At 35.4% G+C, this 17324-nt stretch overlaps 1 protein-coding gene across 1 annotated transcript; it reads right to left on the bottom strand.

The window, feature by feature from the left end:
* Positions 1-5192: 5192 nt before the first annotated feature.
* On the bottom strand, positions 5193-16509 carry LOC115433172 (zona pellucida-like domain-containing protein 1). The gene is made up of 11 exons (XM_030154449.1): positions 16470-16509; positions 16271-16378; positions 14807-15027; positions 14518-14702; positions 13560-13632; positions 10906-11003; positions 9607-9687; positions 9366-9534; positions 7368-7467; positions 5839-5859; positions 5193-5560 (listed from the first exon to the last, which is right to left on the bottom strand). Exons 2-11 carry the CDS (start codon positions 16374-16376, stop codon positions 5430-5432), a joined length of 1185 nt encoding a protein of 394 aa, XP_030010309.1. The 5' UTR covers positions 16377-16378; positions 16470-16509; the 3' UTR covers positions 5193-5429.
* Positions 16510-17324: the final 815 nt, after the last annotated feature.

Here is a 17324-nt window from a genome sequence, read left to right as displayed (position 1 = left end):
TTTCCATGTATGAGTTTCAACTTTGTATCATATTTGATCCATCAGGCCTCAATGCTCAAATATTATTATTTTTTAACAAACAAAAACATAATATAACACAAACATGTTGAAGAATGTTTTTTATTCCTTTTCTAAATTGTCAAAGTTCTTCCTCCTTCCTCATTAATGACAGTCTTGTAGTGTCACTGGAAAGACCTCTGGTGAATGAATTCCTCCCCCCTGGTGGATTATCTGTGTATTGCATGTATCTAATTGTATACATCAGGTTTTTCAGGAAAAAAAATCACACTGATCATGTAGAGGGCTTCAAAACTCATGTATCAAATATGATGTTTGGCGTTATAGAGTTAAGGGATTTATTACCATTTATTATAATTCTACTTTCTTTATTTTGCATTGTTTTAGTGGAAATCAGGTATTTCATTCACTGTTCATATAGATGTTCATTAAATCTCAGATTAAAGTTGAGTGTTATTATATGAGAAACAGAAAAAAATAGAAGAAAAAGTGACTTTTCCCACAAAATCTCTCATTACCTGAACATACACCCAGTGTGTCCATCCACTGTCACTGATCCAACTCCATGGGTTTTACTGGTCAATCAATGTTTACATTTTCTTTTATTCATTTTGTTCGTTTTATTGTTCAGTTTATTGCTTATTTTATTATTTTTGTCTTCAATTTGGTTCACTTTGTGACTTATTTTGTTAATGTCACTTAATTATATACTTTGTTCATTTTGTTGCTTATTTTCTCCATGTCATTCATGATTTTGTAGATTTTTTTTTCATTTTTTGTTCATTTATTGTCTTTTTTTCATTTTGTTGCTTATTTTCTCCTTTTGTTTTGCTTAATTTTAGTCTATTATTTGCTTCTTTTTTCACATGATGTCTTTTTTTGTTATTCATTTTTGTTCATTTTATCCACTGTCATTGATCCAACTCCATGGGTTTTACTGGTGAATCAATGTTGGAGAAGATGATGGTGTTTCCACGGTAACTACGGAGCCTCTGAACGTCCAAATGGGTCATATCTGATGACCATGAAAAGGTGACAAACTGTATTTTACACCAATTATTGACCTGTCTGTAAAACCTGTTTTCTTTCTTGGTGTGTGCTGCTGACCTCTGGGCCAGGTCACCCTTGTAAAAGACATCTGGATCTTAATGGGATTTTATCTGGTTAAATAAAGGTCTAATAAATTAAAATAACTAAAATAAAACAGTGACATCAGTAGAAGACTTTGTTTGGGTCTTTATGTGTTCGGACACAGTGTCAGTGTAGACTGGAAATGTTTCCTGCTCTGTATTCAGAGGCCTTGGCCCAGAGTCATCATGGATATTTAATTTTTATTGACTGTAGAAAAGGCAGGTGTTTATTCCCAGTTCACTCCGTGGCCAAGGTTAAGGTCATATGTGTCCCACTTTAACAATGGCCTTCACTTTTCCCATGAAGGTATCAGTCTCCAAACACACCACCATGCTGCATTTACACTATCGATCCTTACGACATGTGACCCCGACAGAATTTATTATAGAAGATAATCAGATGTCTGTTATAAACACAGGAAAAAAATCAGATATAAACCAGGGCTGTCAAAGTCAGTTCAGTTCAGAGGCCAAATTCAGTCTGAAGTGGGCGGGACCAGTAAAATAATTACATAATAATTATATATAAATAATGTCAACTCCAAACTTTTTGTACATAATGAAAATGTTTACATCTATAAACTATTTTTTAAACAATGTGAATAAACCTCTGCCATACAGGAGTGGACAGATACAGAGAAGGACAGACTGCTTTAAATGTTTAATTGTTTTATATGCGTATATACCTGCCTTTTGCACCTGCTTTTATCTGTTTTTAACGTGTTTGGTTTCTGTTTTTAACTGCTGTTAGTAAAGTGTCTGAGTTCTATGAAAAGCGCTATACAAATAGAATTTATTATTATTTATTAAATGGAAAGGATTTTTTTTTTCCTCTTCATTTTAAGAAAACAGTTTTTTTTAAAACTCTGGTCCAAATGGGTCAAATATATTCAGCTTTTACAACCAGATTTTGTGAAAGCCTGAACTGTAACTTTACCTTATTCCTACTGTTTCTGCATTTATTAGTTTTCAATCTCATCTAATCCCTTCTCCCTGATTTCATCTTTGTTTTTTTGTAAATTTGTACAAATTTTCTCTCCCAATACGCATACTGTTACTGAAATTTATAAAATATGTGCATGGAAGTGGGTCCAAAACTGCTCTTGATATTATAGATGCTATGCTTTGTAATATAAACTGCTGTTTCAAAATTAAAAATTAAAAAACAAAAAAACAAAACAAAAAAATACAATGTGAATAACATGAACCTTAAATGTCTTAAGAAAAATAAGTGTAATTTTAACAATATTCTGCTTCTGTTTATCATTTCCACATGTTCATTCCAACTCACAGATCACAGTGGATCTAAAAATACACATAATATTTAATAACAAATGATGAACTGAGAGCCTCTTTGTTTAATGAGATGTTTATCTGAAATCCTGATATGTTCTGGAGCACCGATGATGACAAGATGAAATGTTTTTTTTAGTTCAAATGTAGATAAATTAATGTTGTTTGTAAAGCCTAGAAAAAGCAGCAGATGTTTGTTTAAATAGGTCAGTACATTGTCTTGTTTATATCTATTGTACTTATTGTCTGGTCTTTGGTTTATATTTTCGGTGTTTTATAAGCCCATGTAAGGGCGAGGCATATTCTTATATAGGACACAATAATAAAAATTCATTCATTCATTCATTCATAACAGGCAGAATATTGGTACAATTCCTCTTAAGACATTTTTTTATTTACATTTTTTTGTGAAATGATTGTTTTAGTGTAAATACAGGAAAATTACATGAAGACGTTTACATTTACAAAGAGAAAAATTTGGGGTTCTGATCATTTATATGGGCGCTTCTATGAAATTGGGTTTATTTTACTATCTGGCACTTTTCCATCTTTTTAGACCCAATAATCAAAGGTAAATGTAGACATATTTCCCCCCAGGATGGACCTAATGATGACCTCAGATAAATGCATTTTAAAAAATTATACTCTTGCTCTGAGTCATCCCATAATTAATTTTGAATAAAATATTGGGTCCAAAAATAGGACTCAAATATGGACATTAAAGCTCCCTAAGTGTCAGTGGATTAGATGTGAAAACATGTGTAAATGGTCTTATATAGGCTCTAAATAAAGACACTGTGTTAAATGTGTCGATCCTAGTGGTTTTTCTAATCCACACGTGGGTTTTTCATCAATCTCAGTCTCATTCCAGGTTTGGTGTAAAACCCATCGTGTCCACTGGTGTTACACGTGGAACCAGAACATTTAAACGCATATAAATCATGAATGATTTTTCAACAGTAGTCATTTTTGTCAAACACTCTGCCTTGAATAATTAGTTCAATTTCCAAAATGTACCTGTGAGAGAATAAAGACACTTAAAAAAAAAAATTAAAAAAGTGTAATTTTCATGTCCTTTTGACCATGTTACATGCAGATTTTTGTATTAAATATAAGGTAAAATAATATAAAAATGTTTCATCTGAAAAATAGTTTCTCTTTTATCTCTGTATTTCTTTTTAAAATAGACCCAAAGTGCTTCCAAACCGGCTTCATAACATTAGTCTACATCTGGCTTGAATTTTTAGCCCCCACCAGTTTCATAAAAGCACCCATGTTATTATAATATTTTACTGATCTGTACGTGGAACCTAAAATGAAATTTTCGTCAATAAATTCATCTCGTGGGCTGCATTTGGTCCCCATGCTGCATGTTTGACACCCCTGATATGAACAAATTAAATAATAAAATGGAAGTTACACAACAGCGCTAATGTTAAAGGACACCTTTAAGGCCGGGGGGCACAGGTGTGGTCATACCTTGTCATGTGAGCTCTTTTACTGCTTTTGTCTGCTCAGCTGTTCATCACTCCCACTTTTGACAGGCTGGTGTTCAATTTCCGTTGTCGCCATCATATACATACATACAATGTGATTTTTTTTCTTTTTTTTTTTGTATGGGGACTTCTCAAAGGTCAACTTATAGAACTTCTTGTACCGACAGTGACACAGGTCTGGTTACACTGATACGTGAATCCCCTTTTGTGGCTTTGGACCTGGTGCTGAATTAGATACATCTTCTTTACAAGTTTGCCTTAAATAGTTTGGGGTCACGGACAAATAACAGAGGAGTAAAGAAACACTGCAGACACATGACTTTAGTCAATATCTCTGGCTCTGGTTTGTAACTTCATCCATAGTTGCTATTCTCTGAAATCCCTTTTCTTTTTCTTTACTGAGCAGCTCTGGTCGCCCCATGTATCTAATGATGCTTTTGCACGAACAAATTCTGTAAAATTATATCATCACAGAGATCCAAAGAGATTCTACTGTTACGATCTGGAGCTTTAACATGAGATCACACACACCGTCTGATTAACCAAGTAAGATTGAACACATGAACTGATTTAATGAGAGAATTCTGAAAACACACATTCAAACACACACACACGAACACGTATATTTACACACAATCACTGCACGATATGAGATCTATGCACAAAAAATACACTTTTTAAGAATCTGACAGAGCTCTTGATTTACCCTTTATTCTCGCAACCCAAATCAACTGAAACATTTCTACTTTTTCTGTAATTTCGATTGAAAAATAAAAATCAGAAAAGCAAACAAAATGTCAAATGAACTGGAATCATTTTTGGGTGTTTTCAAAAGCAGAAGTCTGGTGAAGTATTTTAATACCGATAATTCATGCAGATCGATGTCAGAGAATGTTATTTGTATATTGCAAAGTCCTGCGACCTACAAGAACACTATACTGAATGTCGGTGTGACTCTCAAAGCTTCACATTCTTTCACATCAAACTTTTCTTTGCAACGTTAGTGCAAAAAATCTGATAGGGTTTAGTTCAGCTTTCACAAAACGCAACACTTTATATGAACTGTAATCTTCTCAAGGATTCATATTACATTCATCTGATTTAAAATATCACCAAAGAGGCTAAATAATTCCTTTAACCCTCTCCTATAGCTATTGATATACTCTTCTTATGCTTTGCAAAGCCAAAGCGCTTGAGTGCGTAACACTTAAGCTTTAGAACATAATGCTGCATTTCTAGTAAAAACAGAAAAGGAACTCTTTGTGCAAAGGCGTCTCTCCTCTCTTTGCATATTTACTAGTAGAGCTACAACCATAAGAGAAAAAAAAAACACAAAACCAAACACACAATGCTACATGATAAAACTTAAAATAAGACCAATATTCTGCTGAGCTTAGTCCCGTTCTACCGTTATTGTGTGAACGTCTTCAGTACACCAAAGAATGCCACTCCTTATTGTGTGTGTACTTGTGTGTACAGGTGCTTCTTCCCTTCAAAAGCGTCTGATCCTTTTGTAGAGGACAAACGCCACGCTTACGACAACAATGACAGCCAGGGTGAGGACGCCCACAGCGATGCCCAGACCCATCCTGGAGTCGGATTCAGAGTAACTGCCGGACACAGCTGAGAACATCAAACAAACCGAGAACAGCAGGTCAGTGAACGCACCATCGTCACTGACCGCCTCCTGCATCTCATCTGTACATATTATCATCATCTGACGGACACATCAGGCAGAAAAAGCCTTGAGGCAGTCAGTAATTACACTCCTGGAGGTATTACTAATCTATAATTAATGCCATCACCATGGAGATGCATTATGCAAATTTACAAAATAATGAAATATAAATGTTTAATTATTTTGTCAACTAATAAGATCACAGAATTTAGAAAAATCATACCTTCTTCTTTAGACTCCACTGCTGAGATAAAGAAAAGGAGAAAATCAATCAGTTTTACATATAATCCTTTCTAAATTATGAATAAAAAGCATAATAATGTAAAAAAGAAACACACATTTGGATTAAATTAACAAAAGAACTGGAAAACAGACCAACAAGAAACATAAAGTGTCTATTTGTATAGCTGCACAAACAGATTTAGGATTCATTTTGTTGCTAACTATTATATCAATGATCAGTAATAGGTTTGTATATTTACACTTTTTTGTCTCAGGCAGCAGATGTTAACCCATAAAAACCCAAACAGCTACCAACGACCAAAACCATCTACTGATTTAACTGTTTAATACCTGCTGATCCATTAATACTATGAATACATGTCAATAATTGGTGTAAAATACAGTTCTTCATCTTTTCATGGTCATCAGATATGACCCATTTGGACATTCAGAGGCTCCGTAGTTGCCGTGGAAACACCGTCATTGATTGATTGATTCACCAGTAAAACCCATATATTGATCCGTAAAATGGTGTCCTGAGATTTCTTGTTTTGTCCATAGATTAAAAAACATTTAAAAAGATATTCGACTGCCACAGAGGAGGAAAGAAACGCGGCAATCTGAGAATTTTTTTTTTTTAATTATACAAAACTATAATTGATCATTAATGTATTAGTTGGCAACAAAATTATTCCTGTGAAAATCAGGAATTTTCCCACATTTAACTTACCAGCTATGTAGATGTTCATAAAAGCTGAGATTAAAGTTGATTATTATAATATCAGAAACAGAAAACTGAAGAAAAAGTGACTTTGACCATAAAAATCCATCATCAACTGAACATAAACCCAGTGTGTCCATCCACTGTCATTGATCCAACTCTACGGGTTTTACTGGTGAATCAATGATGTAGAAGATGACGGCGTTTCCACGGTAACTACAGAGCCTCTGAACGTCCAAATGGGTCATATCTGATGACCATGAAAAGATGAATAACTGTATTTTACACCATTTATTGACATGTATTGATAGGATTAGCGGATGAACTGGTTTAGGTCAGTAAACAGTTTGGGCCAGTTGATGGTTTTGGTCGCCGGTAGCTGTTTGGGTTTTATGGGTTAAGATCTGCTGCCTGAGCCCAAAAAGTTGAGATTTTTATATTTAGGATGGATAAAAACCACAGGAGTACAAGTGCAGGGTCTTCTACAGAATCCTGTTTCAGACTCTACAGATGTAATCAACTATAACCTGTAATTTGTTGTAGGATCTACTGGTGCAGTTGGACAGTGTGTCTTTGTGTTTCTTGGTCATTTTTCCCTTTAACATTTTTGAGCTTAGTCGGCCATTTTGTGCTGGAATAACTGACACTAGTGTTTGTCTAAACAAAGACGGAAATGATGTGCCCCTATTTCCTATTATTAACTGGAAGCGGCTGTGGCATCTATTGAAGTAATGCTACTATACTTGAGTACTCGACTGATTCCCAACTCAACACACGTCTTGACTAGAGCCTTTGTGTTTGATACTTACAATTGTCGTTACTGGTGATGATGGGGATCTCAGAGGTGAGGGTGGTGGCTTCTAAAACTCCAGTGGAACGAATGCTTCTTTTCCTCCTGCTGCTGCATTGCTGTGGACAGTTGTGTAAAGCATCCAAGCACTTTTAGTCTAATACTTCAATGACTGAGGGTGTGTATTGGCAGGAATCTGGCGATACGAAACAAATCACAATACTAGGATCATATGATATATAGCTCTGGAAAAAATTAAGAGACCATTGCAATTTCCTGTGAAATCAGCATGTCTGCATGTATGACAGCCATTCTGTTTCTGTGTCTGTTGAATTCCAACACCAGCACACCTTATTCTACTGAATAAACACCTGATCCATGTCTTATTTAAGAAAGAGAAGTATAAACACCACTACTGTGGTCATCACTATCTTCTTACAATAGGCAAAAACAGTGCTATTAGAACCGCAAAAGTAGTAGTAGTAATAATAATAATAATAATAATAATAATAATAATAATAATAATAATAATGATGGGTTTGATTTATATTGCGCTTTTCTATGAACACATACTCGAAGGGCGTACAGTGGATCCATTATTCATTCACTCGCACACTCTCAGTCTGGTGGTGGTAAACTACATACACTACAAACAAAAAGTTAAGGACATTTTTAATTTTTGGGTAATTTTCTTCAGTTGGGATTCTTGCACAGCGCTTTTTACTTTTTTGTGCGTGAATTGAAACACATTTTTTTAATGACCAGACATAGTTTTATTCACAAATGGCAAAAATGACAAAAAAAGAGAAATATCCTTAACTTTTTGTTTGTAGTGCATGTATCCACAGCTGCCCTGGGGCAGGCTGTCAGAGGTGTGGCGGTCAATTCACGCCAAACAGCCCCTCCAACCATGACCGAACATTCATATGCTTTCATACACCAGTGTGAGTAGCAGTGCTGGGGGCAAAGAGGGTGAAGTGTCTTGCCCAAGGACACAACACCACATGACTAGGACGTAGCGTGGATTCAAACCACCAACCCTTCGGTTGTTGGACAACCCACGCTACCTCCTTAGCCATGGCCACCCCAGGTGGCTTCTGCAAAAGTAATTGGAATCCAAAAGTAACTATTGAAAACTACTGGACTTCTGCTCTGCCAATGTTCCCAAACTCTGAGTTGGACTGGTTTTTCAATCAGGACAATGCTCCTGGCCTCAGCTAGGTCCATAAAAGTGTGGATGACAGACCACCAGATGAACACCCTGTCATGAGCCCACTCTCCAGACCTGAACCCACTTTGAAAACTTCTGGAGGAGCATGGAGGGTAACAAACCATCGAACATGTCTGAGCTTCTTGAATTTCTCTGCCAGGAGCTGCATAAAGTCATCCAACAGCAACAGAGGAGAACCAAGACACGTGGAAGCTGTCATTGAAAATTAGGGTTATTCCACCAAATACTGATGTCTGAACTTTTACCAAGTTACAACATTAGTATTGTATTGTTTAGAAATCAGTATGAACTGGTTTTCTTTGCATTATTTGAGTCTGAAAACACCTGCATCTGCTATTTTGACCATTTGTTGTGTTCTGCAAATACGTGCTCTAAATAACAATATTTTTATTTGAAATTTGGGCGAAATGTTGTCAGTAGTTTAGAGAATAAAACAAAAATGTTCATTTTACTCAAACACATACTTATAAAAGGTAAAATCAGAGAAAGTGATAATTTTGCAGTGGTCTCATTTTCTTCCAGAGCTGTATCATGATACTGTTAACAAGGCAATTTTTTTTGTTTATTTTCTTTCTTTTGTTAAAAGACTATTTCCTGTAAATATTGAATGCATCCACTCAGACACATCAGAAAAGCAGTTAGTGATTGTGTAAAAAAAAAAAAGAGTCACCAGCTCATCCATTTGCATTGAATCACAAAAAATTAGGGAAAAGGAATAAAAACATAAAACTGTTTAAGAAGTAAATGTCTGACAGTAGTTTATTTTACTATCAAATGTTCACTGACCTTAAAGTCGGCGCAGGTGCTGGTCTCACACAGTCTGGTGATACAGTGTAGGTAGTAGGTAGACACGGTTTCATTCTGCTGCTCCACAAACCTGAAGGCCTGGAAGGAGAAGCGAGCGTTGTGACTGTCCCCGTTCATGTAAATGGTGGTCATCTGGTCCTTAGAGCACCTGAAAGCAAAGAGAAAGGTGTTTGTCGAATATGGACTCGGACTTCCTTCACATTGAGATTAGAGGACTTACGAGACGAAGAGGTTGAAGAAAGTGGAGTTTGTGGGATGAGGAGAGATGGAGGCGTAGCATCGGTCCATGAGGACGTGGTACCTGTTGGCAGGAGAAGACGAAAGAGGACGGTGAGTCAACAATCTCAGGTCCAATGTGGTCTCCAGGGTCTGTAAGGTCCACCTCTGCATGAACAGTGAGTGAACCTGCTTTGCTCGGTTCCATTAAGTAATGGTACTAATGTAAGGAATGATGTTCAAAGGGATGATGTGGATGTGGACAGGGGTCTGAATCAGCACACATAGGGGTCTAGTGTTCTAAAATGCATGTTTTTTTTCACCTTACATGTGTTATTTCTTGTAGTTTTTTGTATATACTTCTTGGATTTTTTTTTTTTTTTTCCACTCACAGGTAAGGAACCAAATATGGTTCCTTATGGTGACCTTGTTTTTCTACATGATAATAAAAATTTGTAAAAAATTTCACAAAAGTTATACAGTCTTGTTATGTCCTCCAATGACACACTAAGGTTGAAATTTTGAATGCCAGAGTATTTCAATGAGTGAACTATAAAGGGTTAAGCGTACTTATAAGGGCTGTAAGAAAATATCAGTTCTGCAATATATCACGCCATTTCATTTCACAATACTGTATCGATATTAAAAAGTACTGCATCGATATTTTTAGGTATTTATTCAAATCCTGGTTCATTGTTTTTCTTTTTTGTTTATATTTTATTTATTATTATTAAACACTTATTAAATAATGTTAGTTCCTTTGTTGGTATTGCACAAAAATAACATTATGATGTTAGTTATGAACTAATAGAATATGAACATTTGAACAGGATCTTAAACTGTAACGTCTGTAAAACATAATTTAAGTTTTAACAGCAACATTTTGTGATAGAGCATTAGATCCTGTTGTGATCAAATAAAAATGTGATTAGTATTTGTGCATATTTCTGGTGTAATTCAATTCTTCCAGGAAATAATCTTTTAAAAAAGAAACAAACAAAAAACTGCCTTTTTAACAGTATCATGACATATCGTATCGTGATTTGTATCGTATCACAAGATTCTCGCCAATACACACTCCTAGTACTTGGGGAGCTGACATGGGAATTTATGGTCAAAAATTTAAGGTAAGGGGGCGCGAGTATATAAACTGAACTTCAATCCGCTCCTTTTCAAATATATTTTCTGTTTTATATTGGCTTTTCTTGTTGTATTGGTTTTAAATGTTGATATTCCAAGTAAACAATCAATCACAAAAAGTCTAATTGTGGAGACGGCGGCAGAGGGAGGAAGTTTCACTTACTGATCGGTCAGGTTGTCGGCTTTGACCTGGACGTAGACGTTGGTCCTCAGCTCTAAACCCAGCGGCGGTATGACCAGAGGTTGGGTGTAATTTTCATCCTGCCAGAAGGAATTAGACGTTGTGCTACAGGGTTATTAAGGTTAATGAATGCTGCAACTAGACGTTAAAAAGTACTTTGACTACAATAAAAATAACACGTGTTCAAATAAAAACTCCATGAATAATCCAGCACAAGCTCAAACTAAATAGAACTGTGGCTAAAATCAGCTTCTTCTTCCCTTTAGACCATACAAAGCTTTTGACCTTTTGTAACTATTAATGAGTTCTCCTGTCACTCAACCAATGGTAACCCTCACAGACCTACAGAACTATTTTTGTGATGACATACATGTGAATTTTCCTCTACATGTAACCCCTCCTAAGTGATTTATCACCATTTATTATCATATTATCCCTTACATTTAGTATCTTTTAGTAAAAATCAGGCATAGGATGTGACTGTGTCTGTGTGTTTTTATTTTTTTAAATCTATTTTATGGTAGTGTGATTGTGTCTGTGTGTTTTTACTTTCTTAGTATCTATTTATTATGCGAGTGTGATTGTGTATGTGGGGTTTTTTTTTATGTCAGGGATTGTACCTTTTAGGATCACACTTTTTAATTTCGTTGTACAAATGTACAATGACAATAAAGTTGTATTCCATTCTATTCTATTTTGATGTATTTAGTTTACTGATCATGTAGGTCTTTGTTAAGTAAATCCTAATTTTATCATATAAAATCAGAGAAAACTACTGTCCTGTCATGAAAGATTGTTGGAGAGAGATACACAACAACCTACACGATATCTTCAATGCGAAATACCCCTTGAGAGTAAGACTATGTTTTTTGGGCACATACATCAGGAACTGTTTTTAACTTCATAGTCTCTTCGGTATTGGTTGCAAGTCTTGGATTCTGTGGATTCTGGACTGTTTTCTTTTATCCATTTTTCTTTTGTTCTGTTTTGTTTTGTCACTGTTTTTGTCTGTTGGGGCCTCTTGCCAGGTCATCATTGTAAATGAGAAGCTGTTCTCAATTGATTTTACCTGGTAAAATAAAGTAATAATAATATAATGGTGGAAAAGAGATAAACATTTAATTAATATTTTGCTGGTGGCCTGTAAAAAGACTGTCACCAGGAAATGACTATTACAGGAGAGCTCAACTTTACATGGATGGATAGAAATCACAATGGACATTTACAAAATGGAAAAGATAACAGCATTTGTTAATCACAAATTGGAGAAATTCACTTCACACTGGGAAAACTATGTCAACTATGTCACACCCTATAGGCCTGACTTTGTTTTCACATATGACGCATAGTTTTTTCTTTTTTTTTCCTCGTTCATTTGGTTATCTGCCTTTCTTTTCAGTGTTTGGACATAAAACGGAAATATTATTTTGGCATTTAGAGCAGACAACAGATGTACAATATATATAGATATGATGTATCGGATGCAAATGTCTGTTAACCTCCTGAGACAAAGGAAGGTGAAAGTTTTAGCTTTTTTAGATTAAACAATTGTCTCGATTGGAAACTGTGTAATACAACAGTTTTTCAGATACATTTTTAAAATGTATTTTATTTATTTATTTTTTAATGGAATGTTCTTTGTAATGGACAGCATTTTTTAAAGTAAAACTGTGCAATGTTTGTCCCCTACAGAGGACAAAAATACATTGCTGGGTCTCAGGAGGATATTGAATGTCAATTTTTTTTTTTTTTTTTAAAAAGCAGAGAAAACTGAGAAAGAGGGACTTTTTCAATATATCGTGGATGGTGAATCAACAGTGTAAATCAGTGTTACCACCTTTCTGAACATCCAAAAAAGCAACATATTTTGCCTGAGAGACTGCATTTTACCTGAATTATTCGGTGTTATAGAATCAGTGGATGCTTTTGGTCAGTTTTGATTAAAAATTTGTAGTGTAAGAATGAAAAACCTAAAGACCCAAACATCCCTCGGTGACCAAAATTATTCACTGATATAAACTGTTTAATACCTGTTGATCCACTAATCCTATCAATCCAGGTAAATAATTGGTGTAAAATACAGTTCTTCCTCTTTTCATGGTCATCAGATATGACCCTTTTGGATGTTCAGAGGCTCCGTAGTTACCGTGGAAACACCATCATCTTCTACAACACTGATTCACCAGTAAAACTCATGGAGGTGGATCAATGACAGTGGATGGACACACTGGGTTTATGTTCAGTTAATGAGAGATTTTACTGACAATTTTTTTCTTTTTCGTCAGTTTTCTCCGTTTTGGATAAAATAGCCCTCAACTTTAATCTGAGTTTTAATTAACATCTACATGATCAGTACATTAAATATAGGAAAATACCCGATTTTCACTTAAAAATGCAAAATACACCGCATAATGTTAGAGTAAATGGTGATAGTTCACTTAAGAAAGGTTAAAAAATAGAGAAAAATCCAAAAGCAGCACTGGGTCTTTATGGGTTAAATCTAAATCAAACTGAAATACTAATAAAAATTCAATACATTTGATTAGCTACTGATTTAATTAATAGATCACAAAGAAAAGACCCCAGTCATAGTCATCTTTCTTAACTCATCAGAAAGCGCGACTGTCTCAACTTACACTGAACAGTTCCAGACTCAAAGTACTGATGAAGCTTCCATTGTTGTCCCGCACTGCGATGGAAGACGCTGACCTACATAAGACAAGAAGCTGGGGTCAGAAACAGGGAGGAGCTGCCCCGGATCAAACATGTCTGCAACTACATCATACGCCTGTTACTTTACACCACTAATTATTTCCATTAAAACAGGTGAGATACATTTACAGTCAAATAACCCAGTCTGGGAAATCTATGCACATTTATGTCGTGGAAAACAAGTGGATGTGTTGGTTTATTCTGTGATGACAAAAGAAATAGTTTGGTTTGTCACCTTGTACTATTCCTAAAGCCATATAAATGGTTTTTTTTGGGTAATTTTATCATTTATTTCTACAAGATTCATTATCTTTGGATATATATTTTCACTACTTTTGAAATGTGCAGAACCAGATCTAGACATGCAGTTCTCCATGTTTTTTTCTTTTTACAAATATAAAAAAAATACATATAAAGTCCTTTTACTGCTTTCTGCATGGCTGTGTGTAATTGTGTGATGGTAGATATCAGTTTTATAAAATTTTCACACAGCCCCTAATATATACATATACACACACATACATACATACATGTTTTTTTTTTTTTTTTTTTTTTTTTTACAAAATATGTATATATATTAAAAATACAATGTTGGATTTTTTTTAACTTCTTTTTTTCTTCACATACATTTTCAAAATCATTTTTATTTATTTATTTTTTAATGGAATGTCCTTTGTAATGGACAGGATTTTTAAAAAGTAAAACTGAAACTTTTGTCCCCTACAGAGGACAAAAATGCATTGCTGGGTCTCAGGAGGATAAGATACTTACACAGCTCATAAAGCTTCCATGTACAGTATCGACACACACAGTGCACATCCAGGTACAAAGTAAACGTCTTGTAAACATGTAATTGGATGAATATACAAGCAGAGCTCTTACACATCTATCTGGGTGTTGTTGAGCAAATACTCCAGAGGGTAAGCACAGGAATAGTAATATTTCAGCTCAGCGTTGTAGGTGACCACGCCTGTAGTGGGATCATGAGAACGCACCACGCCACTGACATTAACTGTCTGGATGTTGGAGAAGTCGGCAAAGATTCCTGTTCCGGCTGCACTGGTGGTCTGAAGGTCACATTTACCACATAAGGTCAAGCACAGAGATCAAGTTAAGAGGATGCGGTGAGAAACAAAAGTGAGGACTGTCCCTCCTCCACAGCTCTACTAACCAGGAAGGTGCTGTCGCAGGCGGAGGTCTTGTTGATGGGGAAGCTGAACCTGACCACCGGCGGGTTGACCGTCTCGTCCAGGGTTCCTTTACACTCCGGTTTGTCGTACACATGGTTGAGGATGAGCAGAGACTCATTGTAGCCGGTGTAGACAACAGGGCACATTAGGATTGCCAGTTCGATTGTGGATGTGCCACAAGTAACGAAGATGTCGTTGTATTCTAGAGGAGGGAAAGTCCACCGGTGAGGATGGTTTGCAATTATCTCAAAAAGGAAATCCTGAAGGTCATATTCTGGCTGTTAAATATTCTATCTTTAGTTTTAGTTTCCTGTTTTGCGTCCTTACCTTTGCTGCAGTGGCCTTTTCTAAAAAATCTGAGATCCTGATGTTAACCCCTAAAGACCCAAACAGCCACCATCAACCAAAAGCACCTTTTGATCTAAAATGTTTAATACCTAATTCTATCAATACATGTAAATAATTGCAGTTTATGATTAATTACATCCATAGAGTCAAGAACAATATTCTGTATAAGACCTTGGGTTTATACTCCTGCATTTTTTTTTCCATCCTAAGTATAAAAATTTCAACTTTTTGGTCTCAGGCAGCAGAGTCTGTCTGACAATCTTACCCCATAAAGACCCAAACAGTTACCAGCGACCAAAAGTATCTACTGATCTAAACTGTTTAATACTTGTTGATCCACTAATCCTATCAATCCGTGTCAATAATTGGAGTAAAATACAGTTATTCATCTTTTCATGGTCAACAGATATGACCCATTTGGACGTTCAGAGGCTCCACCGTCATCTTCTACAACACTGATTCACCAGTTGGATCAATGACAGTGGATGGACACAGTTGTTTTTATATTCAGTTAATGATATAGTTGGTTAAAGTCACTTTTTCTTCAGTTTTCTGTTTCTGATATTATAATAATCAACTTTAATCTCAGCTTTTATGAACATCTACATAGCTGGTAAGTTAACTGTGGGAAAATTCCTGATTTTTAGTTATAAAAAAGAAAAATACAGAGGATAATATTATAAGAAATGGTGATAAATCACTTAAGAAAGGTTAGATAGAGAGAAAAATTCATTTGGGAACTGCTACAAAAGCAGCACTGGGTCTTTATGGGTTAAAATCAATTACACACCTAAGCCTCCTCCTAGCCGTAAGCAGTAGATAGAAGTATGAACATTTTTAATGGAAAAAACAAGCTGCTCTCATAGAAGCAGAGGAGCAACCTCTCCTTAAAAATGAATGAAATGTTCTATCCTAATTACAGCATTACAAAGTAAAAAGAATGCTTGTTTCTAATATTTATGGATGATATTGGATAAGTCTCAGGTAATGTGGCCACTTTTTTGCATCATAAATATCCTTATTATCCATCATCAGAAAAATAACTAAATAAAATTCAAATACCCAAGAAGGAAAGGAAAATCCTAAACAAATTGTACCTGGACGTCGAAGGTCACTTTGGCATGTTAACTGACTGCTTTCGGCAATCATGGATGCCAAGATGAAGATGCAAAAAAGATCCATCTTTGTCCTTGATATGGACATGTCTGCAAGAAAATAAGACAAAAAACCATCAAAATAAATTCATCCTACACAGATACAATATTGGAGATTGCTGTTACCTTATATCTGGCCCACTTTATTGGTCCCACTGCTCTTCTATCTGCTTCTCCTGTTTCTCTTCTGCTTTAAACTATCCATATAATTGTGGGAGTTGTTTTTATACCTGCGTCTCTTTCTTATGATTGGACAGAAACAAGGTCAATGCAGTTTGGCGTGTCCATCTTAACTTCAGTATATGTGAACAATCCCTTTGTGGAGGGAGTACCAGGGACCATACCTTAAGGGTAATTGGTGAAACCCAACACACAGGGAGTCTTTATTAGGAGAAGCGAAACAATAGCGGTGTTCCTGTCCTTTAAAACAGAGATTCCCTCAGACTGCTAACATGAGACTTCATGAAGTAAGTGTTAAATCTCATGGGGATTTCGCATAATACTTTGATGCCCTTTTTAAATGAGAATACGTATAAACAATAACTGTTATATCTTCTGTCATGACCCACAGATGATCCTGTGGGATCGTCTCGTGTCTCAGAGGAGATTATTAGTAGCTAACGTGTTTGGGTTCTGTGTTTACATTAGACAGATGGACCTGATGGAAATTCATCAGCAACTTTATGGATGAAAAAAACAGTTCAAAGAGGCAGAAACTACTTACAAATAACAGTTACATAATTTTAAAAAATAGGACTGTAATCTGTGTCAGTGACAAATAATATGTAAAATGAAAAGGTTACTAAAAAAAAAGATGATAAAGTTTTTATATCTGAAAATATTTCTTTATGTAGTTTTTCTTTACTACAGTCAGAGTTTGTGATCATGTCATAGGTGAAACAGGTTATGGATCCAGTTACATTGTTAGAAATTATTTCAATTTTAACCATGTTGTCAAAGTTACAGTTGATTACTTCTCTAACACATTAGTTAAGTT

This window comes from Sphaeramia orbicularis, chromosome 14 (assembly GCF_902148855.1).
Source record: "Sphaeramia orbicularis chromosome 14, fSphaOr1.1, whole genome shotgun sequence".
Classification (NCBI taxonomy): domain Eukaryota; kingdom Metazoa; phylum Chordata; class Actinopteri; order Kurtiformes; family Apogonidae; genus Sphaeramia; species Sphaeramia orbicularis.
Note: the sequence above shows the minus strand (reverse complement) of the source record. Positions and strands in the feature narration are given on the sequence as shown.

Coding starts and splice junctions, on each gene's coding strand:
- LOC115433172 (XM_030154449.1), bottom strand. CDS start 16,376: ATGTCCATATCAAGGACAAAGATGGATCTTTTTTGCATCTTCATCTTG. Junction 11,004..13,559: donor TGAGTCTGGAACTGTTCAGT/GTAAGTTGAGAC, acceptor TCCTTCTGGCAG/GATGAAAATTACACCCAACC. Junction 9,535..9,606: donor TTCTTCAACCTCTTCGTCTC/GTAAGTCCTCTA, acceptor CTTTGCTTTCAG/GTGCTCTAAGGACCAGATGA.